Source organism: Helianthus annuus, chromosome 14, assembly GCF_002127325.2.
Source record: "Helianthus annuus cultivar XRQ/B chromosome 14, HanXRQr2.0-SUNRISE, whole genome shotgun sequence".
Lineage (NCBI taxonomy): Eukaryota > Viridiplantae > Streptophyta > Magnoliopsida > Asterales > Asteraceae > Helianthus > Helianthus annuus.
Window position 1 is genome coordinate 79,818,362 of NC_035446.2, and position 27,030 is coordinate 79,845,391.

At 37.3% G+C, this 27,030-nt stretch overlaps 1 protein-coding gene and 1 long non-coding RNA gene across 16 annotated transcripts; both read left to right on the forward strand.

Moving 5' to 3' along the window:
* The first annotated feature begins 5,068 nt into the window (after positions 1–5,068).
* On the forward strand, positions 5,069–10,691 carry LOC110912340 (probable methionine--tRNA ligase). Its single transcript, XM_022157034.1, has 17 exons — positions 5,069–5,295; positions 5,731–5,875; positions 6,001–6,154; positions 6,259–6,414; positions 6,486–6,716; positions 6,792–6,935; positions 7,022–7,112; positions 7,200–7,306; positions 7,414–7,528; positions 8,083–8,219; positions 8,303–8,368; positions 8,455–8,583; positions 8,662–8,799; positions 8,922–9,051; positions 9,785–10,023; positions 10,115–10,210; positions 10,275–10,691. Exons 1-17 carry the CDS (start codon positions 5,160–5,162, stop codon positions 10,503–10,505), a joined length of 2,445 nt encoding a protein of 814 aa, XP_022012726.1. The 5' UTR covers positions 5,069–5,159; the 3' UTR covers positions 10,506–10,691.
* A 3,130-nt stretch (positions 10,692–13,821) lies between these two features.
* Positions 13,822–19,404, forward strand: LOC110912339. 15 transcript variants are annotated; one of them, XR_004878853.1, is made up of 11 exons: positions 13,828–14,063; positions 14,203–14,276; positions 14,360–14,417; positions 14,637–15,182; positions 15,289–15,830; positions 15,907–15,988; positions 16,672–16,814; positions 16,898–17,016; positions 17,229–17,355; positions 17,999–18,135; positions 19,076–19,404. It is a non-coding gene; the product is annotated as an uncharacterized LOC110912339 (long non-coding RNA). The 15 variants fall into 15 exon arrangements; XR_002577873.2 differs by having other exon boundaries at positions 15,289–15,402; positions 15,765–15,830; positions 15,907–16,814; XR_004878850.1 differs by having other exon boundaries at positions 15,289–15,988.
* Positions 19,405–27,030: the final 7,626 nt, after the last annotated feature.

Genomic DNA, 27,030 nt, shown 5'->3' on the forward strand with positions numbered 1-27,030 from the left:
CAAACCCTATCTCGACAAGTTCGTCATTGTGTTCATCGACGACATCCTGATTTACTCCAAGAGTCAGGAGGAGCACGAGCAGCATCTTCGCCTTATTTTGGAACTCCTTCGGAAGGAACAGTTGTACGCCAAGCTTTCTAAATGCGACTTCTGGCTTCGTGAAGTCCACTTCTTAGGCCACGTGGTAAACAAGGATGGGATCCATGTCGATCCATCCAAGGTAGATTCGATCAGGAACTGGCCTGCACCGCGTACGCCAACGGAAATACGCCAATTCTTGGGTCTGGCAGGTTACTACAGACGGTTTATTAGAGACTTCTCGAAGATTGCTCAGCCGCTTACGCTACTGACACAGAAGGGTGTTACCTATCGCTGGGGAGAGCCCCAGGAGACTGCTTTTCAGCACCTAAAGGATAGACTTTGCAGTGCACCTATCCTCTCATTGCCAGAGGGCACAGATGACTTCGTGGTTTATTGTGATGCATCCATTCGGGGACTTGGATGTGTGTTAATGCAGCGCGACAAGGTTATCGCTTACGCCTCTCGTCAACTCAAGATTCATGAACGCAACTACACGACGCACGATTTAGAGCTGGGAGCTGTTGTTTTCGCGCTTAAGATATGGCGACACTACCTGTACGGTACCAGGTGCACGATTTACACCGATCACAGGAGTCTCGAGCATATCCTTAAGCAGAAGGATTTGAACATGCGTCAACGGCGATGGGTCGAATTACTAAACGATTATGAATGCGCTATCAAGTATCATCCAGGCAAAGCCAATGTGGTGGCTGATGCCCTTAGTCGAAAGGACACTTTACCGAAGCGCGTGCGAGCGCTACAGCTTACGATTCAGTCCAGTCTTCCTGCACAGATACGAGCTGCTCAGACAGAAGCACTGAAGCCCGAAAACGTCAAGGCTGAAGCCTTACGCGGCTCACGGCAGCAAATGGAACAGAAGGCAGACGGCGCCTACTATGTAACGGGCCGGATTTGGGTCCCACTCTATGGCGGTCTACGCGAACTTGTGATGGATGAAGCACACAAGTCTCGCTATTCGGTACATCCAGGGTCGGATAAAATGTACCACGATATCAGCACTACCTATTGGTGGCCTAGTATGAAGGCCCACATTGCTACGTATGTTGGAAAATGCTTGACATGTGCAAGAGTCAAGGTCGAATATCAGAAACCAGCTGGTCTACTTCAGCAGCCTAAGATACCTCAGTGGAAATGGGAAGAAATTTCCATGGATTTCGTTACAGGCCTACCTAGATCCCAGCGTGGGAACGATACGATATGGGTCATAGTTGATCGACTCACTAAGTCTGCACACTTCCTGCCGATTAAGGAAACGGACAAGTTCTCCACACTTGCAGACGTCTATCTTAAAGAAGTTGTCTCGAGGCACGGGGTGCCCACGTCCATCATTTCGGATCGCGACGCACGATTCACGTCAGAACTTTGGCAAGCAATGCATAAATCCTTTGGCTCACGACTAGACATGAGCACAGCATACCACCCTCAGACGGATGGACAGTCTGAGCGTACGATTCAAACTCTTGAAGACATGCTTCGGGCATGCGTCATCGATTTCGGCAACGGCTGGGAAAAGCACCTCCCTTTGGTGGAGTTTTCTTACAATAACAGTTATCACACCAGCATTCAAGCCGCTCCATTCGAGGCATTGTACGGGCGTAAATGCCGGTCACCTCTCTGTTGGGCAGAGGTGGGAGATAGTCAGATTACGGGTCCAGAGATTGTAGTGGACGCCACAGAAAAGATTGCACAGATACGACAACGCATGGCGGCAGCACGAGACCGTCAGAAAGCCTACGCAGATAAGCGTAGAAAGCCATTGGAATTTGAGGTCGGGGACCGGGTTTTATTGAAAGTCTCACCCTGGAAGGGTGTAGTTCGTTTTGGCAAACGGGGTAAACTGAATCCGCGATACGTCGGACCATTCGAAATCATAGAAAAGATTGGCAAGGTAGCCTACAAGTTGAAATTACCAGCTGAACTCGGGGCAGTTCACAATGTCTTTCATGTATCGAACCTAAAGAAGTGCCTATCAGATGAAAATCTTATCATTCCTTTTAAGGAACTCACTATCGACGAGCGGTTGCAGTTCGTCGAGGAACCAGTCGAAATCACGGACCGGGATGTGAAGGTCCTCAAACACAAGAGAATCCCTCTTGTCCGAGTTCGTTGGAACTCCAAACGTGGCCCAGAGTACACCTGGGAACGCGAAAACAGGATGACAGAAAAGTACCCCCAGTTATTCGGGAACCAGGCAACCACTACTGAGGCTGAAGCTACTACTTCGGAATTTCGGGACGAAATTCCAGATCAACGGGGGGAGGATGTGACACCCCAGGAAAATCAGTGAACAGTACAGTTTACCTAGCTTCCTCAGTGAGTGCATACCAAATTTCGGGACGAAATTTCCAATTAGTTGGGGATAATGTGACAACTCGAACTTTAGGCTTACTTTGATGTAACGTTTGTGCACGATATGTGATTTTATAAACCTGAATGATTAATTGATTTCATGATAGATGTTATGTTATATGCATTATGTGCGTACGTATGTCGTATGTATGCGGACCGAGTACACGAGCCCTTTGAGTCACTCCTTGTTCTCGGGTCCATTAGGTAATCGAGTGGGCTCGGCCCACTCCCCACTCGCAACACACAAAACTGAGTTTAGGGGTTTTGTTTTACCACTTTTGCAAATCACAAACACACACACAAACCCTAGAAGCTTTGCTCTCTCTCTCTCGTTCGTTTGGAACCCGACGGCACCAAGGAACACCCTTGCTCGGATCACACTCTCCTTCTTGTAATCGGTTAGTATGATGTTTTATGCTTGTGTGTTAAGTGATGCTTTGATTACATGCTTAAATCGAACCGATTAGAATTTGCATGATGATGATCTAGGGCCGGTTAGATTATGTGGTTATGTTGGTCCTTGAATGTATTGTTATATAATCAGTTTGTAGTTGTGATTAGTTTAGAACCGAATGTATTGATATATAGAAATCGGCTGTTTTGATGATCATGTAATTGGCTTAGATATGAACCGGATATATGTGCGAATGTATGAATTGCATAAGGATCGATGATCTGGTAGTATTACCGAATGAACAAGTAATCGGCTATAGTATGCATCGGGTTAACTTGAATGTTGGTTTGTCGATGAATTGTTGGTTGTTCATGCATGTTATAATTAGGGTTCTTATGAATTTGTGTTGCAATTGTTCTGTTTGATCGATATCATGCTATTGATTTGTTGAGAATTTTGTTAATTGATCTGGTTACCAAACTGACCAAACTGTTAGCTGAAATCACGGATAAGTCAATGCAGGATTTATGGAAACCGGTTACACACACACGTCACACGGTTGCGACTCAGATTGCGAGTCGAAACCTCGTGGTCACGACTCGAAACCACAACAGCACCAGCCGAGACCACGATTGCGAGTCCCGTTGCGACTCGCAACCAGCACATGACCACTCGTAACCAGACCATGATGAACCGAGACCATCATTGCGACTCGCAACCAGCTGTTGCGACTCGTAATCTCTGGTTACGACTCGAGATCTCCGTTGCGACTCGAGACCACCGTTGCACGCACACTGTTGGGCCTTCACTGTCATGGGCCCAATCTATTGAGCCCAACGATTTGAATTGTGGACTGTTTGCTATTGGACCGATATACGTTTACTATTTGGGCCGATTGAGAATCTGGACTGTTTTGTTATTGGGCTGCTTATGCTATTGGGCCGGGTATTGTTGGACTTAGACAATTGGATCCTCACATGCTATGTCTTATCTGCTTACGTGCGTACATGTTTGCCATGACTATACGTGATTGCTATATACGTACTATATACGAACCTGACTCGTATAATAACCATGATAGGACGTGAGTGACCATTTACTTGCTACTTATATTCCTTGTGTATCTGCCGAGCAAACCAAGGTGAGTTCACACAGCCAAGGCATGGGATTCCCGGGTTGGGAATTGGGTTGGATATGTTGGATATGGAATGATTACTCGTACTTACGCATATACCAGACTATAGACCATCGTCCTCAGGTTAGTCAGGACACGTTACGTAAAGCCTACGTAACCCAGTATATTTGCCATATGTCTCCCGGGTCGGGAGGACACGTTACGTAAAGCCTACGTAACCCAATACCATCTACTGGCTTCCAGGTCGGAAGGCCACGCTGCGTAAAGCCTACGTAGCCCCCACGCGTACCACTGTCCTCGGGGAAGGGCACGTCACGTAAAGCCTACGTGACCCTGTACGTTTTCCTGTTCTCGGTAAAGAAGAACACATGGTCGGAAGTTAGTCTAGTAAGTACCGTTAATGAGAAGCCCTCATTAACCAGGATGAACATGGGAAGCCCCCACTTTTATTACACACTAGTATGGGAAGCCCCCACTAGCTATACTTATGCATTACACTATGAACTTACTTTCTGTGAACTCGCTCAACTAGTTTGTTGATTATTTGCTGCATGCCTTGCAGGACCTTAGGTAAATTATGGAGCTTGCACAAGAGAGGAGCAGGTCGTTGTGGGATATGGATCATGAACTTTATGTGAACTTATAACTTTATTTGGGTTTACTTTACATTGCTTCCGCTACTTAAAACAGTATTTGGTTTTGAAACATCAATCATGTCATGGAGACTTACGTTAATTACTTTTGTATTAAATGCTATGGTTTGATATGATTGATGGCTTGATCCTGGTCAGTCACGCTCCCAAGCGGTGGTACTCCGCGGGTGGATTTTGGGGGTGTGACATAGGCTCACGAGCTTTTAACCAAACCGATAATGAGTAACTCTCGAGTGTCTGGATTGTTTGCACCCCTACTCATGATCCGGTTGGTTTTAAATGATAGTAGCTTTATAACATTACAAATTCAAATATTCAATCCCTAAACTAGAAAATACAATTTTTTATGTGGTGAAAATAAAAAAAAATCATAGTTAGGTGTTAACTTTGTAAATTACTTCATACTTTACCCTAATATAATATGTGCGACCACCACAACTTTTTTTTACGACGGCATCTCATAACAAACATCACGCAACTGATAACTCACACTGTATCGCCCTAAACCCTAATTTCGTGCTTAACGATGGGAGACGTTCCTATCAGCGGCGGCGCTGATCGGAAACCGGTGAAACTTCCGATTCCGGGCAAACGAAACATCCTGATTACCAGTGCTTTACCTTACGTCAACAACGTTCCTCATCTCGGAAACATTATTGGCTGTAAGTGCTTAATTGCATCACGTGTACTTTATTTTGTTGTGTAGATTGTTAATTTGAACTCAATTTGTTGCTGATTGTAGGTGTTTTGATGTTGAAACTGTTGATTTGAATTTTGAACTTTATTTGTTGCTGATTGTAGGTTTTGATGTGTAACTTGTTAATATGTTACCGGTTGTACGTTTTGATGTGTTACTTACTTGTTAATATCGAACTTAATTTGTAGGTGTTTGTCGGTGTTTGATGTGTAAATTGTTGATTTTAACTTAATTTGTTGTTGTTTGTAGGTGTTTTGATGTGTAGATTGTTAATTAGAACTTAATTTGTTGCTATTTGTAGGTGTTATAATAGTTGTTGGTTTGAATTTGATTTGTTGTTGTTTGTAGATGTTTTTGATGTGTAAATTGTTATTTGAATTTAATTTGTTGCTGATTGTAGGTGTTTTGAGTGCGGATGTGTATGCTCGTTTTTGCCGATCGAGAGGTTACAACGCAATATACATTTGCGGTACTGATGAGTATGGAACCGCTACAGAGACGAAAGCCATGGAAGAAAATTGCACTCCTAAAGAGATTTGTGACAAGTAATTAAGTGTTTACTTTTCATTTGATTAGGTTTTTAGATGAATTTGTGACAAGTGATTGAATTAGGGTTTTAAATATCTCTGGTTAATAATCTACTTTATTTTTCTGTTATGAATTATTCTAGGTATCATGCAATTCATAAGGACGTGTATGAATGGTTTAATATAAGTTTTGATGAGTTTGGACGAACTTCAACTCCACAGCAGACTGAAGTTTGCCAAGCAATTTTCAATAAGTTGCTGGATAATAAATGGCTTTCTGAGAATACGATGCAGCAGGTGTAGTGTCTATCACTGATTTAAGATTTTAAGATTATTATGGGTTTCATTAGGTTTTGTGGGAGGATGATCAGTAAATAACGAATCACTTTTTGGTAATGCAGCTTTACTGTGATACATGCAGTAAGTTTTTAGCTGACCGGCTTGTGGAGGGAACCTGTCCGACACCTGGTTGTAATTATGATTCCGCACGAGGAGATCAGTGTGAAAAATGTGGCAAGCTATTGAATCCAACAGAACTCATTAATCCTCGATGCAAGGTAACTTTACTGTTAGCTTATATTTGGTGAATCGAAATCTGTGTATAACTTCTTTTCGGTTTTGGTAATAGGTCTGTGCAACCAGCCCTCGAATCCGTGATACAGACCACTTGTTTCTTGAACTCCCTTTGTTGGAAGGTAAACTGCGTGAGTACATCAGCACGATGTCAGTAGCTGGCTCTTGGAGTCAAAACGCCATTCATGCAACAAACGCATGGCTTAAAGAAGGATTGAGGCAACGTTGTATTACTAGAGATTTGAAGTGGGGTGTTCCTGTTCCTCTTGAGAAATTCAAGGACAAGGTAAAACTTCATTATTAGCTGTTAATTTTTGTTTAGCTTATTTTTATGATGGTTTTTTAACCACATATTGTATAGGTTTTCTATGTATGGTTTGATGCACCTATTGGATACGTCTCAATTACTAATTGCTACACACAAGAGTGGGAAAAGTGGTGGAAGAATCCTGACCATGTGGAGCTATATCAATTTATGGGAAAGGATAATGTTCCATTTCACACTGTAAGTGTGTTCTTTCTAGGTTACAATTTCTGTACCATTAATGTCTCTAGCAGTTGTTTTAATGATAATGAAAAAAACCTTTTTAGGTAATGTTTCCTTCTACGCTTATCGGGACCGGGGAGAACTGGACCATGATGAAGACTATTAGTGTTACAGAATACTTAAATTATGAAGCAGGTTTGTACTTTGTACTATGCCAACCCGAGAGTTATGGATTTTGCTTTAGAATTGTCAGTCATGTATGCTTTTTGGATACTTGTGTAGGCAAGTTTTCAAAGAGTAAGGGTATAGGAGTGTTTGGAAACGATGCAAAGGATACCAACATTCCTGTTGAAGTATGGAGATATTATTTATTAACCAATAGACCAGAGGTAGTACATTTGCGTCATATTTGATTTGATAATACCATCCTCATCCGCTGTAATTCCCAAATATGTTTTGATTTATTTTTTCTTATTATTTCACTTTTTTTATCTAGGTGTCCGACACATTATTCACATGGGCAGATTTACAAGCAAAGCTAAACAGCGAATTGCTAAACAATTTAGGCAATTTCATTAACCGTGTATTGAGCTTTGTTGCTAAAGATCCAGGTTAGTGGTTGGTATCATTAGAATCTATGCAGTTAATATTGTGATATATCTGTTATCGGTCCCCATGTAAAATATCGGTACCGATATCATCGGTGATACCGTGATATTGACCGATGTATTACCGATTTCCCGATATCAGTACCTTTCTTCTTTGTTCTATACTTCTATCATTCCCAATAGTGTTTTAAGTCTTAATTGTTACTTGTTAGTGTTAAATGTTAGTGTGTTAATTCTTATCAGTTCCTACTTGCTACAATTGTTGGTGTTTTAAAGTTGCAAAAGGTTAATTTGTTAATGGTAGGAGAGTATACTGAATTGTAAGTGTTAAATTGCTATATATATAAATTCTGCATGATATTAAAATTGCTGATATCCCACCTCGATAACCGCTATCTCAAATATCGGTCCTTGACCGATATCCAATTTTTTACTGCATTAACTGCTTAGGTTAGAATCTAAGTTGTGTCTAGAATAACATGACTCCATCATTTCTATTATATAGTGCTTTTTTTTCTTTTGATTGCATATAAATAATATATATAATGAATTGACAGACTCGGGATCTGGCAAGGGTTCAGGATACAATTCCATAATTCCCGATGCTCCAGGTGCAGAGTCACATCCTTTAACAAAAGCATTGGCAGAGAAAGTTGGTAACTATGTTGACCAATACGTAGATGCCATGGAGAAGGCAAGTGATTGTACTGGAATATATTAATATAATAATATTCTTGCACACTTTTTCATTTTCAAATTTTAATATAATTGGTGTAGGTTAAGCTAAAGCAAGGATTGAAAATTGCAATGAGTATTTCCGGTGAGGGAAATGCATATCTACAAGTAAGTCTACAAACAAAGATTAAATTAAAAACAACTCAAAACTCTTGCATCACCAACGAATGTTATTGTTTTTTTTTTTCATTCAGGAAAGTCAATTCTGGAAGCTTTACAAGGAAGATCTTCCTTCATGTTCTATAGTCATGAAAACTTCGGTGGGACTAGTTTATCTCCTGGCGTGTCTTTTAGAACCGTTTATGCCATCGTTTTCCCTTGAGGCAAGTAGCTTCACATTTCTGTTTGATTGTTTTAAAAAGATCATTTCTATAAACCGGTTTATAATATTATCGTTGCAGGTTCTCAAGCAGCTCAATCTGCCCCCTCAAGTATCCCTTTCCGACGAAAAGGGTGATATTGTAAAGGCTAAAAGTCCTTGGAATATCATACCTGCTGGTCACAAAATTGGGACCCCTGTGCCATTGTTTAAGGAATTGGTAAATTTGTCGTCCTGTTGCGTTTTTGTTTATGTTTCTCGTTGCTTTTTGTACATGGAAGAGACAGAAACCACTTGAACATCTCTTATGTACGTTTCGTTTTCTATTTTTGTGATGTGCAGAAAGATGAAGAAGTGGAATTCTTTAGGAATAAGTTTGCGGGAAGTCAAGCTGACCGTGCTGACCGGGCTGTGAAGGAAGAAGCTGAAGCAAAGAAACTTACTGAAAAACTGAAGAACACAAAAATTGCAGGTGATTGTTATTTCTTCGCTTTTACGAATCTTAGTCTACGTGTGCTATGCTTGTTTCATCTCTTCAGTCTCGCTCCTTTAACTGTGTCTGAAACTTAAGCTGATCGTCTCTTATTATCAAATATAAAATCTAGAGTAAAATGCCATTTTCGTCCCTGACGTTTGGCCAGTTTTGTGACTTTCGTTCAAAGGTTTGTTTTTTCCGCATCTGAATCCAAAAGGTTTGAAATCTTGCCATTTTCACCTGGCTTCTTAACTCCTTCCATTTTCTCCGTTAATACTTGAAGGGCAATTCTGTCCTTTTCACTTTATGTAAAAGCATATAGCATAATGTCCAGGTATTCAAAGTACCCTTGCTAAATAAAAAATAATAATACCTCTGACTTAACGGAGAAAAATGGATGGAGTTAACGAGGCGGATGAAAATGACAAGATTTCAAACCTTTTGGATCTGGATGTGGGAAAACAAACCTTTGGACGAATCACGAAAGTCGCAAAACTGGCCAAACGTCAGGGACCGAAATGGCATTTTACTCTAAAATTTAACATTTTATATATTACACTTGGGATACAGTTTACCTACATTGGTTACAGTTTGAACTTTAGCTGTACCTTCTTCATAATTCACAGAGGCATCTGCTTAAGCCTGCTTTTACTCGCTGCTTATGCAAAATAATTAAATATTATAGTTTATCTTTCTTAAAACTTGATGTTTGTATCAACCGACTTTGCAGATAAAAGTGGAAAGAAAGAACGACCAGCTAAATCTGCAGGTGAACCCAAAGCTAAGGCTGCTGCTGTGGAAAAGGAAGTAACGATCGACAGACTTGATATCCGTGTTGGGGTTATTAAGGAAGTTCAGAAACACCCTGATGCTGATTCTTTGTATGTTGAAAAAATCGATGTTGGTGAAGAACAACCTAGGACTGTCGTTAGTGGCCTTGTCAAATATATTCCTCTTGAAGAGATGCAGGTTCTTTTTACAACATATCCTGCCCTTAAACATTCATATCACACCACAAATTGGCTTACGGTTCTCAATTCTCCTTGTTTGTCTTTATTAGAATCGCAAGGTGTGTGTTCTCTGCAACCTAAAGCCGGCAACCATGAGGGGAATAAAATCACAAGCTATGGTTCTTTGTGCTTCCACTATTGATAAGGTAAGCAACTAAGTTATATTTATACTATATAATGTGTATAAACCGATATTTATGATATTGTCAGGTTGAATTGGTGGAGCCACCTGAGGGTGCTGCTGTCGGAGAGAGGGTTACTTTTGCCGGGTTTGTCGGTGAACCTGATGATGTTCTAAACCCTAAGAAGAAGGTTTGGGAGACGCTGCAAGTGGATCTACATTCAGACAAGAATCTTGTAGCCTGCTATAAAGATTTACCGTTCACAACTTCCGCAGGTGTTTGCAAGGTTTCATCAATATCGGATGGAACAATTAGATAAACGCTTGTGGGGCAATGGTTTGCATTTTTGTCATCTAACGTTGTGTTTGTTTTATTTGTCTTTGCTACAACACGAGTCTGGTGTAATAGGTGATTGCTGCAACAATATATTGGGATTTTTTTCTTATATAAATGTTGTTGTTTTAAGAACATATTAATGTTGGATTTAGAACTTAGTTTGACTTTATATCAGTACGTGGTCCAATTAGCGATGTGATAACGGTGGTTAAGAAGACATTATTGAAAGTTCATAAAACTATTACATAGAAATGATAGAATAATAATAATTAATGAATATGTTGTTTGTGAGAGAAGTTTCAAACTAAGACGTCTTGTATTTCCATAAACACCCATCTAACTTTTTACTATGCAAATCCTTGCATTCCAACGTATCAACACTTTTTATGTTTATTTCTTTAAATTAGATTGTTTATATAATAAATCAAACTATTTATAAAGTTCATATTAACTCATTGCGAGTCTTTCTATACTAAGTCCCCTTGTAATGGGGTGGTATGTTGGGCTATAGCACCCAATGGCGCTGCTAAACACCGGGATGGGGCGCCATAAAAGGAAAAGAAGGGGGAGGCGCCATATGCATAACGGCGCTATGGGGTGTTTGGTTTGATTTTTTGACCGTTGAACGCTCATATTTAAAAACAAAAATTCAAATTTTCAATCGACTGTAGTTATAAATAACTCCCAAATCTTCCATTTTTTTACAATTCAGATCTGAGCCTTATTTTCTTATTATTTTATTAGGGTTTTATTTTCATTGGATAGTAGTTACATTTTGGTCTGATTTTTCAGTTTGGGTATATTTTAGGGTTTCAATATATTGTTCACTGATATTTTGTAATTTTCTAGTCACATTGATTAAAATTAAAAATCCGCGTTACGAGGACAAGTAACCAAGTTGTGCATTTTAACATGAATCCTACGAATTATGAAATCCCACTTTTGACATAAAAATAGTGCCTTTAATTTAACGTAAAAATTGTAAAACCATAGCTTCCACTTAATACTTTTAATTTATAATTTTAATAAATGAAAAAAAAAAAATGGAACGAGGAAGGGGGAACACACCCCATGTTAGGGGAATGATAGAAAGGGAGGATGACGTGACGTTAAGGGGAACTTAGGGGAAGAAGGTGGGAATGGGAAACCACATCCCGCAGCCTAATATTGTAACACCAAAAACGACTTAATGGTAAAGAACACACAGATTGGCGTGGCAGAGGAACTTCATTACCGAAGGTAACTTGATAACTCATGGTATCTCGGTTGGGATAGGAAAGTGACATTTTGGAAGTGGCAAATGAGATAAATTTGGCACTTCCAAGGATGGCAAATGGTGTATTTTGGCTTAGGATTCTCAAGCAACTAGCAAGTCTAGTCTGTTAGGTCAGGTTTGGGAATTTTAGGTTAAGTCAGGGAATTCGTGCTTAGGAAGGTTTGGGAGATCTATCTCTAGACGGCCTCTTACCTTTGCAACAATAATATTACTCCTCATTGATGCCAACATGATGATGAGCAATGTTATGACAAATGACGGGTCTTTGAGAGGCGACATTGCTTAAACCTATGATTTAATTGGTTTCAGATATGTTGATGTCAATATATATGAAGCAAATTGGATAAAATAAGATCGGTTGATGGGAAAACCATAGTTGTCAAAGGCGCAAGGCTCAATCAAGGCGCAAAGGGTGAGCCTTGGGCCTCAATGCAAGTCGCTTAAAAAGCGAGAGCTTTTTTCGGCAAGTCGTTAAGTATAAAAATACATCTTTTAGGGATTTTAGACAGGTTTTAGGCTTCTTTAGGGTTAGTTTAAGTTGTTTTAGGTTGTTTTCAGGCTTGTTTAGGGTTCTTATAACTGTTTCAAATATCTTTGAACCTGTTCAAACGATTTTTGACCGGAATCTAGTTGGAATTTGGCTTGAAAACGCACCCGAGGGCCTGAAAGTGGGACTTTTGAAGCGAAGCAAGAAAACTGGGATGGGCCTAAGTGCGCGCCTGGGTGAGCCTTGACAACTGAGAGGAAAACATGAGGCTTGATAAGCCCTCATCCATATTTATTATACGAGTCAGCCGGATAATTAGGAAATCAATCTTGTAACTTGTTGGGCTAGTTCTTATTTACTCCTTTAATCTTGTTCAAGTCATTTATCATGAAACTATAAAAGATTTATATAAAATAATTATATAATGTCATTGTTGAGTAAAAAAATAAGGTTATTGGATTTTATGACCCCTAACTATTGGCTATTTGCCGCTGTCACCCCCAACTATCACTTAGACGCCCGCCACCTCTATCACCACGTTGTTAACTGATCACTAACTTTTGATCATAGTACTATACTTTTTGGGGTGTCCTAAGATCCCTAAAACCTTTTTATGATCCATATGACACCCCCTAAAAGTATAGTAACATGATTAAAAGTTACTGATTAGTTAACGACGTGGTGTCAGAACACATTAAGTGTTAAGGAGGGGGTGGCGGACGTTAAAGTGATAGTTGGGGGTAACAGCGACCAATAGCCAATAGTTAGGGATGATAAGATTTAATAAACCCAAAAAATATGAGGAATCTGGTCCAAGTGGGATGCTTTCAATTTGAATACAAGTAAAAAAGTTGGTTTATACAAATGCTGTATTAGTAAACCATGAGATCGATTCCTAACTACGCGTATAATGGAAGATGCCTAGCAATAATCAATGTCCAGGATTTCTCGATGCTTAAATCTTATCAAGTTGGTCAACATTAGGTTTTTTTTTGACACATTGCATGAGTTTTGTGAGTCTAGAGATCCATGGTTGATTCGTATTTAGGCTAAACCCAAACTCGTGAATTTCGTTTACGACCAAAAATAAAAATGTATACAAAATAGCTGGATTTAAACTATATAACCTAATACTAATTACTAATTTCTATTTTCTTTCAAATTTGACAAAATTAAAGGATGTCCAGAGTGTTTTTTTAAACATGCAAGTTGATACAAACATTAAGCACTGGTGGAGTCTGGAATTTTTACTTATAGTGTCATTTTTCGGGATTTATAATAACACCCTTTAAAAAAAAGACTTACATCATCCTATGCCCAGTAACTACCATTCAGTTTACCTGCTTGTTTTCATTTCTAACCCTTGTTGCTTAGCAGCAAGTATCTATATATATATATAAATGAGATGGATTTGGGCAATGTGGCATTTGTCTTTGGCCATGTAGGATGATGTGGCAATCTGATTTAGGAGGGAAATCCATTTTGCTATCTACATTCACGATTTTAAAACAAATGCACGCGGGATCCGAATGGATTTGGGTCGACCAAATGATCCAAATGGATTCTTTATATCCCAGTTTCATTCTCTTCATCTCTATCGTCACCTTCAAAACCCTAACGCCGCTACTCATCATCTTCAGCAAATCCAAAAATCTTCTTCAGCAAATCGACAAATGCCAATTAGGGTTTTTCACCCGATTAGGGTTTTTCCACATAAACTGGATCCATATGCGGTACTGTGACGCTTCCACATTCCACATCATCTTCATCTTCTTCTGGTATCACCCGATTAGGGTTTTTCAGATTCCGAAATTGAACAAAGCAAAACTTCTAATGTTTCATCGATTAATAGTTCTGAAATCAATATTGTGGTTTTGACCTGTTTATCCCTTCTAAACTTGGAACCCTAATTTCCAGGTTTCTTCCCCTCTGTATTCTCCAGCTTATTCAGGAATCAATTTAATAGTTTTCCTCAACAAATCCTTAATAAGGTTTGATCAGTTTTTGATTGTTTAATTGTATGCAATTGATTTTATTCTAATTTTGATGCATATTCGAAAACCCTATTTTACAGATTACTTTCTGCCGCCTAATTATCCAGCCACTGATTTCAGATATGCGTGGAGTATTTGGTGAGTTCTGGTTGTTTTAATTCATTAAACTTCTTTCTCACACAACGATTTGATGTTAGTATTATAGTTTTATCATTATGTTCAGATTAGGATTTGTTGTGGTTCAAAATTGTTAAAATTAGGATAGGGTTTCATCTTGATGTATGTGACAACATGTAATTCAATTATCAATTTAGATTAGGGTTTGTCTTTTGAATTCATCTCTATTTGGTTTTGTAGATTGAAGGTTCATATCTTGAAGTTGGTAAAAGTCTCAACAATTGGGATGTCTTTTCTCTTTTATATATTTAATTTAGGTTTTATTTATCCATTTTTATGTCAATTTGTGTATTTTCGTGTTTGTTTTTAATGTGCAGACAACATTTGAAATGGTGACAATGGATTTGTAGCTGCTAACCAGTATCACCAAATATCTGGAATCTATCTTTTTTATTAATTTTTCTCTAATCTATATAAAAATGTTACTTTCAGTTCTGAAAAACTATTTGAATCTGATTAACCAACAGTTAGAGACATTTTTTTCTCTATATCATGGTCAATAATTATTCTAGGTTCGATATGCAACTTAAAAATGTTAAAAAAATACCGAATATATATGTTTGTTTATCAAAATCTTGCATTTTTTGTTCTTTCTGACTTTATCGGATGTTCCCCGTTTTTATGTGGGCCATATGGATCACCTGTGGGATACTAATTCGGTTGTAGATGCAATGGATTGTGCCTTGGAGCTGATTAAAAGTTAGAGAAAACTTTCATTTTGACATGGTATGTATTTCTATGTCTTATGAGTCTTAGTTGTTTGGATTTGCAATCTGGATTGGAAACATCGTAACTTTAGATTAATGGAACACTTTCTTTGTACCAATTCAAGGAAAACAGTGAATTACGCTACGCCTCAGCAGCAGCAGGAATCCGAGAGGGTATATATTTGTCGAATATTTTGAGGAATGTGAAGTTTTGATACTCTCTTAACATGATCGCAAAGGTATGCATGCTTTTCGATCCATTTCTCAACGCTTACGGTTGTAAAAATGGTATTCAGTTAGTATAATATGAGATTATAGTAAATTGGTTAGTACCATATGGTTGAAATGACGAACAAAGTCTTTAATTAGTTTTTAGGGTTACAGACGCATCTAAATATTTGTATTTGTGATTATTATGTAAGTGGACATATGTATGAGTTATAGTTCTTATCTTTGATTTTTGAATTGACTTTAATGAGTGTCGTCTGATTCTGAAAGTTTACATATAGATTGGAGCTAAAATTTATAAACATTTTAAATGGAACTATTGAAGATTTCAAATATCTTTGTTTTTCTGGTAATTGATGGGTCGGTGGCTTAGAACGTGATTTGTGGTACGCTGTGATGGATTATGATGATGATGAAAATGATTGTGATGATGCTGAAGGTGAGAGTATGTGCTTTTTAACTGTGAATAAATTTGTAATTCATTGTTTATTTGATTATTTTTGTTTCATCATCAGATAACTGAGGTTCAATCGAAAAGCTCTATTGTCGGTTAATCTCTATGGCCTATTCAACGTCATTCATGCTCATCGTCTACAGGTTCAAATCCAAACGATGATCGTTTTTAGTCTCTTCACCCCTAGAGGTGTACAAATCATGTTTTTTGGAAAAACCGGTCTGGTTAAAACCTAACTGATAATTTTATTGTAAAAAGAAAACCGGTTTTTAGTAATCGGATCTGGTTACAAACCAGTTTTTTTTAACCTGAAACACAAACCAGTCCTAACCGATTCAGTCCGGTTCTAAAACTGTTTCTTCAGAACCAATTTGCCACCTGTAAGTTTTTTTTATGAACCGAAAAATCTACCTCTTTGACCCGTTGTATTTATTACACATTTGACCCATTATCTGGTAATATTTGTTCATTGAATATATTATAGTTTTTTAAGAAGAGACGTGTAAGTGCGTATTATATGTTTTGAATATATTATAGATTTTTAAGAAGAGACATGTAAGTGCATGTGCCAATTTCTATAGGTACTTTGGTGTTTCTATGTCAAGGGTGTATTAGATGTAATTCGAACTTTGTGGCCAGCCTCCCGTTGGTCGCTTTTTATTATTTATTTAAAAATTTTTGTTATTCAAATTTTATATGATACACAATAATTGGAATTTAAGTTGATATATCATGAAGTGGTTATTAGTGCTGATATATTCTTTTTCCATTAACTTCTTTATAAAAAATATATACCCTATGTGTTATTGGCTTGGTTGCTGGAGAGGTGGCCTTCAAGGATGAAGGAGGAATCACTGTTGTTCATTTAAGTCGCGTATTCAGAAGATATTGTTGATGTCATGGATGTACCGACTCCTTTTGGCACTGCATTATGTATGGCAGCTGCCATAAAGACAGACCATGAAGCCAGTAAGTTTTAATCGTATTTCTTTTGATTAGACTACATATACTTTGTAAACAAAAAGCAGAGTGTCTATTTAATTTCGTTGCAGGTGGTAGGGAACTGGTGCAGATACTGCTTGCTGCTGGAGTTGATGCTACATTTGCAAGACACCCAGCATGGGCGGATAGCTTTGCATACTGATGCAATGACCAAACAGCGTTGGTTAAGGTACGCCAGATGGCAGTCCCAGCCTGTTTTATAATAAATTGGTTGATTCAGGTTATGAGTTGTCTTTAAACGGGTCAAACAGACCAGATAAGAAAAAATAAGCTAAGAAAAAACTGGATCGAAGTCTCCCAACTGGTAATATATAAACATAAACCTCTTAAATAAATTCACATTGTTTATTTATAGAAAAAACTTTAAAACTGTTTGAACAGATCATTCTTGATGCTGGAGTTGATGTGAACATAAGAAATGTGCAAAAACACAATACCTCTACATGTGGCATTGGCAAGAGGATCCAATCATGTGTTGGAATGTGCAGAAACAAATTGTAATATGCAGGTATCCATTTCTCTCTATTAAAGCTGAAATTAGTGGCAAATAGCAATTAAGAATCAGATTTAGTTGCATAACGATTGTGTATGTGTATGTGTATGTGCAGATATAAATGAGGAATATGATTTCTTAGTAACATTAATGATATATACGTTATAGTGTAATTTATGTTATATAACAGTTCAATATAATAGCCAGATTAATGTGGTTAAGGTAATGATCTTCTCTCAACTACCTATTTTTTCTCTAATTATTGTTATGTGAATCTGTGCGGGTTTGAATGTTTAACTATGCAAAACTGGCGAGTCGGGTTCGGTCAGGGTTCAGAACGGGTTTGGGTTAGAATGGTTCGGTCAAAACGGGGTTATGACGAAAATAGGTTTGAGTCGACACAATTTATGACCAAAATAGATCTGGGTCAGCCGTAATGCAGGTGAAAGATCATAATCATAGATTCATAATATGATACAATCATTATGTTTTATAGCTATTTGGTTATGAGTATGGAGATTGATTTTGTGATGGGCATATTATGGTGGCGGAGCTCCACCATTCTTTCCGTCCCCAAGTCATCATCATAATCGTATGTTTAGTTGTTTGTTAGATTTATGAATATAATATTGATGTACGCTTATGTAACCTATTTCAGCATCCTATGATTCCACCATTCCAGTTCCTTATCCAACAATATTCCCCGCCATAAGTTTATGTTCATTTTGGCACACCTGTGGTAGTCCGCCAGAAGGTAGCATCAAGTTTAAGAAATGACAGTACCACTACTCAAAGGTGTATATTCATCATACATATTCTAAAGTGGTTTTTAAAGTTTAATTTAATATAACCACTATTTTTTTTCTTTTTCAAATCATGCTAATATAATTATAAAACTTGAATATTAACAGTGCTAAGAGTGAGAATCATGGTTTTTAGATGGTATTCAAGGGTTTCCTGGTGGTGCTCTTAGACATATAGTCGTTAACCGCATCTGGTGGTGCTTATAGGTATTAATATCATGATTTTTAGGTAGCGTTTGGTATGACGTAATGGAGAAAGGAATGGAATAACCCATTCAAGGGTAATAAAAATATGGAATGTTTGGTTGTTGAATGGAATGAAATCAAGTATTACCTAAGGAATCAATTTCCTTGTAAACACCTTCCATCTATTCCTTGGCTGCCCCCATTTTTTTTTCATTCCGTCCTGTAATGCATCAGCTATTCTCTATTTCGCCCTCCCCTCAACATCTCGCTCTGCTCTCCAAAAGTTCACAATCGCCGTATGATATCAACTGTAACAACAGCAAGTAGTCCTCCGGTCGCTATTTGTATCTCATTTAAATTCTGGTGATGTTTGTTATGCTCTCCGTTGACGAGGCCGAAACGGCAAGCATGCACCATTGATAAACCAATCGGTCGCCGGTTTTTGGGTGCTAGATTTTAATCATCAAGATGAAATTTACGAAAGTTTTTTTTTTATCTTAAATCAGAGAGTATTTTTTTCCTCAAAGTTTGATTTATAGGTTACTTTTGAGGTTATAAGAGGTAGGTTTTCTGTGGTATTTTTTCTCTCTCTTGGGAATTTGTGGTGATCTCTTTTTCTTAAAGAAGTTGGCATAGATTGTGTAGGATTTTGAACTCCATTCTTTTAAATCTAAATATTACATGTTATTTTATTAATTAGACAGTTGGGCATCATATTGAATTTTGACATCCATTCCTCTTTACAGGTGTTTCTTGGTCAATGAATTTGATAGGCCTCTTTTTTACCACATGACATGGATGTTAGGCAAAAGAGAAGGGTTGGCTGGAAGTGATGGAAACATAACATATGATTTGAAGTCTTATGGATCATGTTGTGGAATATGTGCTTTTGTATCGGTGATTAGTTCCAAAAGTGGTCATACTGGTAGCGTTACATAATTTTATTTAAGGTTGACGAAGAACCCAAGCTGCTTGGCATGGTTATTATTATTTTTTAGTTAGCAAATTTTGGATGCGTTTTATGTTTTGTTGGAAACTTTAAATGTTATTAGCTAAAAATATATTATTTTAATCAGGTAAATTCTTATAATTTTTAGTTTGATAATGCTGTGAGTAATGGTAAATTTTCTTTATTTTGAGGCTGCTTGGCATGGTTATTATTATTTTTTACTTGTGAATAATGGCAAATTTTCTTTCTAATGTATATAGCTTTTTTAAATACTTTTCTCAATATATAATAATTATTTATATGCTATTTGTGATATGTATAATATATATATATATATGCCTTCATGTACTTAGCGCTTATCAAAGAAGATGGCATTGATGGCTGGAGTTAACGTTGTAAACAAGTTGCGGGTCATGAACTTCAACTGGGAAATCTTCCACTCATGATAGTTATGTGGTCGCCTGTTAGGCCATCTTTATGCAATCCAATTGAATATCAGTTCGTGATAAGTACCATTTCACATTTCACTTATTAACGTCCTGTGGGTATGTTTTCCCTAACTCAGGTTGGAAAAAATGTAGAATTATGGAGTACATGAAACTGACAAAATACGTTTTGAGAGTCATTTGGAGTCTTTTGTTTAAAACAATATTATGTCTTTTAGTCAACATGTTGCTATTGGTAGGCAAGTCGTTGGAACCGACTACTTTATAAAAGATGAAACCCACACCTTTAGCTGCCACTGTGAAAGCTATTGCTACCATGTTTTAGAGGTTATAGGGCAGAGAAATATATAATTCAATATCATTTTTTTTTATATTAATATGCATATAGGATCGGTGTAGAGTTTTTAAATGTTAACTTTTATGCGATCTTTGATATTTATACATTCTGTATAATGCAATTTCTATCAATATGTCCATTGATGATGAACATGGATACATTTTTGAGTTACTTTTTCTTGATACGGACGTCGGGTACGAGAATGGTTATTGTGGGGATTCATTTGATGTTAATAAACATTGTTTAATATTTGTTTCTTACAAATTGGTATGCTAAGTATTATACCAGCTGTTTCAATAGCCAAATGTTATTTATTTTAAAATTATAGATTATATCCTCAAACAGTAAACCAATAATCTTATCTCATCTCATAATTTATATAGGATTATCAGTGAATGCTTGCATCTTTTGTAACTATGTAACTATGGTATAATGTTATTAGGAAAACTATAAATATCTAATGCTTTTTATGTTTTTCTTCTTATCACATTTGGGTATTTTTTAAGAGTTGAACACATAATACTGATCCATTTGTTACATCAGATTTACCTAATGACTTTCTTTCTAAATCTACAACATGTCAGTTTAGGGCGCCATGAGTGGGTCACGTGATAAAAGAGTAGGCAATTAAATAAGTATTTGTAGACAATGTGATGAAATGATTAGTTATTGGTATTAAAGAATGAATATACACAAAAAAATAAATTATTTTGGCACGTAAAAGATTAATGGCTGGAGATGTAGTTGCCTGAGGCTCAAGTCTCACAAGTCAAAACTCAAATATAATCTTAATGTAAATCTTATGTTTTGGTGTGGAATATTAGTTGTGTTTGACTGATAAAAAAGTAAAATGTTAGTAGAGAAATAAGAAAGGCTGCAATTATGGTTGTTCAAATGAGTTTTTGTTTATTTTTTTTATCTACCATATTCATGTTAAATGTCGTCTTTTCAAATTATAGGTACCATGAATGTTGGCAAATAGATGGTAGCCGTACACTACAAGGGATTACAAGGGAGAACATGGAGAGTGATATGAAACTATACGTCGCTAACTTTCATTTGCATCTATATAAAAAGATTATAACCATTCATTGGTCATATATTCATCTAGCTCAATTACTTTGCATCTATTTAAAAAGATTATAACCATTTGTTGGTCATATATTCATCTAGCTCAATTACGTAAATTGAGTTTATCGTATATTGATCATATATTCATCTAACTCAATTTCGAAAACTGGGTTTTATCAAACTGTTTTTTATTTGTGGCGTTTTTAAGAGTTAAAAGTATGAAATGTTAAAACTGTTAATCTTAGATAATGATGAAAAAATTTCAAAAAAAACTTCCAACGTACTAAAAAATATATACAAATTTATAAACTATATTAAGTATGTTCGTTATGATAATCATAAACATATAATGTTCTTTGTCAATACCTCGAAAACATATTATTTTATCACTTCTGGACAGCTTCGTGACCCCTTCACGCAATAGATGGCACAATTTTAATAAATTTAATATGTTTATTATTACAAAAAATATCCCGCAAAATACGTACATTGAAACACCACTATCCGTAGACTTCACTCAATTTGAACAAATTTTGGCTTTGACCTTTTCTGAGCCTCAACAGGTCGATGCTGAGATTACGGATCGTAGTACCGACAAAATGGATGGTGGTTTGGAAGGCTGTTAATGTTGATTGGCGGTCATTGCTGAGATGACGGATAACGGTCTTGACATAATGGATTGTGGTTTGGAAGGCGGTCAATGTTGATTGACGATTCATCTTTTTTGATGTAAATAAAATTCATACACATTTTTTGATTTTTTTTCAAACATTATTCGTCTTTTAAATTATATATACAGTTGTGTTTAACAAATTTTAAATATCTGAATCCGTGAATATTCATTGGTGATAACCTATCTATTATAAAGAAAAATAAAGACGACCTTTTTTGTTCGGCCTATTTGATTCTAATACTCTAAGTTGGCTTTAACTATGCCTATGACTACTAACTGTATAGTGTATCCTAAATTCAACGGTTCCTCTTCATAGTAGACATACCATGATTTAATAGTTCATTACTCAATGCCCACTAGGTTAGTTTGGGAGTGTTATCGGCTAATAAGTTAAAAGTAGAGAGTGGTGTGGTACAAATCGAAAGTTGAGAGTGTTATCGACCAATTGATGAAAGTTCAGGTCATTTAAATCCAATATCTCTTTTAAAAATGTATATAGAGTTGTGTTTGATAAAATTTAAATGGTCTAACCCGCGAAGTTCGCGGGTGATAACCTAGTTATATATATATATATATATATATATATATATATATATATAGGTAGAGGATCCTGTAAAAAGTGCTCAAAGTGTGAGAAGTGTAAGAAGTGTATTATAACACTATATATAATACTATATAACACCATATAAACACCGTATAACAATATATAACACCATATAATACCATATAACACTATATAAAACTATATATCATTATATAACAAATATAACACTATAGGTTGTCTGATAGCATGTCTATTATAGATGTATAGTGTTATATTTGTTATATAATGATATATAGCGTTGCATAGTGTTATATGGTATTATATGGTGTTACATATTGTTATACGATGTTTATATGGTGTTATATAGTATTATATATAGTGTTATAATACACTTCTTACACTTCTCACACTTTGAGCACTTTTTACACTATTTCCGAATCGATATCCACCGTTAGATCTTGCTGAGATGAAATCTGGGCCGTTTAAACTGATTAAAATAACCGCTCTTGTGGCGGTTCCAAGAGGTTATGGTCGGTTTTGGTATCTGGTGGTTACCTCCATCTTTTGCTACCCACTATCTCCATAACTCAACCACCTGAATGCCACCTTTAACCGTTTTGAGTATTGATTTTAACCATTAATTAAAGGTGGTTACTTATTATTATACTATTGTTCGCGACTACAAAAACTGTCATTTTTTTTGGAAATAACTACTTATGGTTTGATCCAGGTCGTCCAAACTTAGCGGTTGTTTCTGAAATTAAATCCTGACCAGAATAACTTGGTGGTTATGGGCAAAATTTGGAAGGTTTTTTTTTTTTTTTTTTTTTTTGCTAGTCAGTTTGGCAGTTCCCCAATATTCTGCATTTTTCTCGCTACGCTGATAACTCCTCCCCTCCCTCAAACCAATTTCCTTATAAAACCCTTTCACATCCTCTATCCATTTAGTTGTGTTTTTTTATTAGAAGACAGAGAAGCCTCATCCGAATAGTTTATCCCCACACGTTCATCCATACAAATTCCCTCCTCTGAATCAATCGATGCATTACCCATCACTCATCCTCCCGATTCTTCTTCTTCGTCTACAATCCTCCCCTCAATTTCTCGCCACAATCTCATCAATATGATCATCATCTACTCTTGGTGGGGTAATATCCGGAGGGCTCGTGGCGGAACTTACCGTTTCCACCATTGAAGCAACCGTGATTTTGCAGCCATGGTGTTCACCACCACTAAAAAGATTTGCCCGAAACCCTAGATCCATCAGCAGAAGCGAATATCAAGAATATGAAGAACTTCAATAATTATTGGTGGTTTCCTTTCTTTTCTCCTTCTTTCGTGGTCTGTATGTCTTAAAATTTTGCATTTAAAATAGAAATTTAAGTTTCAGTTAGAGTTAAATGCTTGGTTGGTCCTTGTAGTTTGCAAAAATTTCACACTTGGTCCTAGTGGTTTACTAATTACAAGCGTGGTCCTAAAAGTTGTAAAAAATGAACTCGGTTGGTCCCCTGACCTAACCTCTGTTAAATTTCTCAGTTAACTATGTGTGAAATGACTATATTACCCTTGAACAATTAAAAACCTAAAACTAAGAATTAAAAAATAAAAAAACCCACCACAACCTGCAGCATCTTCATCTTCATCACCATCATCATCTTCATCTTTAATGTCACCTGAAACTTCTTCGGCTTCTTGGCCTGTAACACCCCGTGTTTTCCAAATGTCAAAGTCAAAGTCAAATGTTGACTGTTATTGGAATTAATCTATTTTAAATTTTGTATTATGTGGAGTAAGTGTTGTAGAATCAAAATGAATCGAATGTTGATCAATTGCGAATCGTTAATCGACTTTGAATGGTAGGAAGTAACAATGCGATAAAGTTAATCAATCAATAATCAAGCTAATCAATCCATCATCGAACTCGAATCTCAAACAATGCGAACTTTGGTGCTTTTTACGTGTGTGTGAGCCTTATGTGTTACTTGTGCATGTTTACTTTACGTTGTTATGTGTGGTGAATCAATCGAATCAAATCGAAACTCGAAGGGTAATCGAACTCAATCGAAAAATCGAAATCGAATTATGAAGTAAGGATGCTTATATGTTAGATATAATCCCAACTATTAAAAGTAATTTGATTAGGAACTCTATCATACTCAAATCATCGTTCATCGAAATCGAAATATCAAAAATCGTCGCGAAACACTCAAAGGTTGTGCCAATCGAACAGGGCAACCTGATCGAACAGGTCAACCGATCGAACATGCTGTTCGATCGGCCAGCCCATTCGGTCAGTGCAACCCTGGCCGATCGGACACACCTTTCCCCTTTTGGAAGCCTATAAATAGGGCTGTCCTTGTCTTCATTTCCACTTTTGGAAAGTTCTGACCGACCAGCTCCTATTCTTCATCTTTTCTCAGATTTCTCTCCGATTCGGTAAGTTTTCACTCTAAATCTTGTACGATCTTGTTCATTTAATGATTCTACACCTTTCTATCTTTCAAAACTTGGATTCTAACCGTGAAATCACCAAGATCTAGGTGTTCTTGGGTGATGTCATCATGGTGTTCTTCAAGAACATCATGTTTTGGCATCATTCAACCATGATTAGTTTAGATCTAACCGATTTTCACATAAACAAACTAAAATCTATCAAAGATCTTAACATTTCACGGTGGAAAAGATTGAAAGACGGATTTTCCAACTATCTTTCAACTCTTTTACACTCAACACACTAAAACTGGTAGAAACGGAGCTTGAACCAACTCACAAATCACTCTAGCTATCACATGGTTCAAGGTTCGGATTCTAGTTACGAGGTTAACCCGATAACGGTTGAACGCTAAACTACCGTTCCGAACAGTTAACTAGCCGGACTGGGTGATTCCTGCCCGAACCAGTAAAACAAGTAAGAACCTAAGTTCTATAGTTTAACTCGTTGTCAAAATATCTCGAAATCATACCAAGGTAATCAAAACAACCAAGTGTTAGACGATAGGCTAACCAGGTCAGGAATGCTGGCCGAACGGTTAGGCTGTTCGAACGAACAGCCCAACCGAACGGACTTCCCAGCCGATCGATCGGGTCAACCGACCGGCTGACACATGGCCCACACCTATTCACATATTCATGAAGTATGGTATTGACGAGGTGATGTTCGATCGAACCTACCACTCGATTGGTAACATTACTCTTCGGATCATGAGATACTATGCTTCAACACTTAACCATTTTTCAATTTGTTCAAAGTATTGGAGTGCCACCCGATCGAGCATGCCACCCGATCGAGTGACACTCTGCCAAATGATTACAATGAGGTGACTAACCGATCGATTGGGCAAACCGATCGAACGGCGCGTTCGATCGACCGACTTGAAAGGTAAGGATACTTCAATGTTTTCAAACACTGCAACTAAAACCTCAAAAGTTCAAACCATCATACACAAACACATCCTTTCCTAAAGGAAGAAACAATCCACTCGAAAGGACCAGCCGATCGAGCCTACCGACCGATCGAACTGGACTGCTCAAACGGACTTTCAAACCGAACGAACGGCCCGTCCGATCGAACCTGTTGTCCGATCGACCGGACCAATCGATCCAGTATCACTTGTTTTGCATTTCCGCGTTACTCATCGTTATGCTATCGAACTATTCAGGCTAACCTACTCTCAGCGCTCCCTTCAATCCATAACCAAATCACTGTGAGTATACTCGATCCCTTTTTGCTTTAGCACTTTTGGGTGTTACATACGTTACCTATCAAATCACATTCAAACATAAACTATTTGAACGCTAACCGATTGCATGTGCTATTTGACTAAATGAATGCTGTTTATTATGTTTACACGTGGAGTGCTATCTACCTGCCTTAGCAACATAGTACTATAGTTTGGACTCAGCACCCGTTCACACGGGGGTTGTTAAGGACAATTACTTGCATGGATTACGGTGGTATTCATGTATTGCGAACTGTCTCGGACAGTCAACCCGCAGTCGTTGGTACCGATGGTCCCATGTCGATAATTAACATGCATCGTTTTCCTCTGTGTACGTGCCTGGTTATGCGTAAACTATTCGAACTCTATATGCTATTATCAAACTTGTGTGCTCACCTTTACATTATATGTATTGACTTTATTTTAACGTATGTGACAGGTGTTTAAGGTGTTAGCTTGCTAGGAAAGCGAGGCAATAATAAAGCTCTAGAGCCCATCTAGCAGTCGTAGGTCGTAGCCTACCTAGGGGTCTCTAGAAGCAGATAAACAATTGCCATGGAGCCGTTGGAGTTGTCTGATCAAGCATCTATGGCATTAGCTGTCTGTAGATCTTGTCCGGATGAGTCTTAATGACTCTGGGCAGTATTTTAAACATTTGGTTTGTAATAAATTGAATCTGAGTTGTCGGAACAGTATTATTTGTTTAGTTGTTTTCTATGATAACTTGTTTATTTATTTGGGATACGGTATGGGACGTATCATATAACTGAGTTTGTAATAATAATTGTTGTGGAAACTTCTGAACAATCTGTTTCGCTCAGTGCCGCGCCCCGATGATTCCGCCATCGGTTGGGGTGTGACAGATTGGTATCAGAGCCATAACTATAGGGAATTAGGTTAGACACGACCTAGTCCGGGTCGCTGTCTTAGAGACCTAGACTATAGCTAGGAACCAGTAGACC

Bases quoted from the DNA above. Each gene is read 5' to 3' on its own strand.
- LOC110912340 (XM_022157034.1), top strand. From the start codon at position 5,160: ATGGGAGACGTTCCTATCAGCGGCGGCGCTGATCGGAAACCGGTGAAA. The intron at 8,369-8,454 runs GTAAGTCTACAA...TTTTTCATTCAG, and splicing joins AGGGAAATGCATATCTACAA to GAAAGTCAATTCTGGAAGCT. The intron at 9,052-9,784 runs GTGATTGTTATT...CCGACTTTGCAG, and splicing joins GAAGAACACAAAAATTGCAG to ATAAAAGTGGAAAGAAAGAA.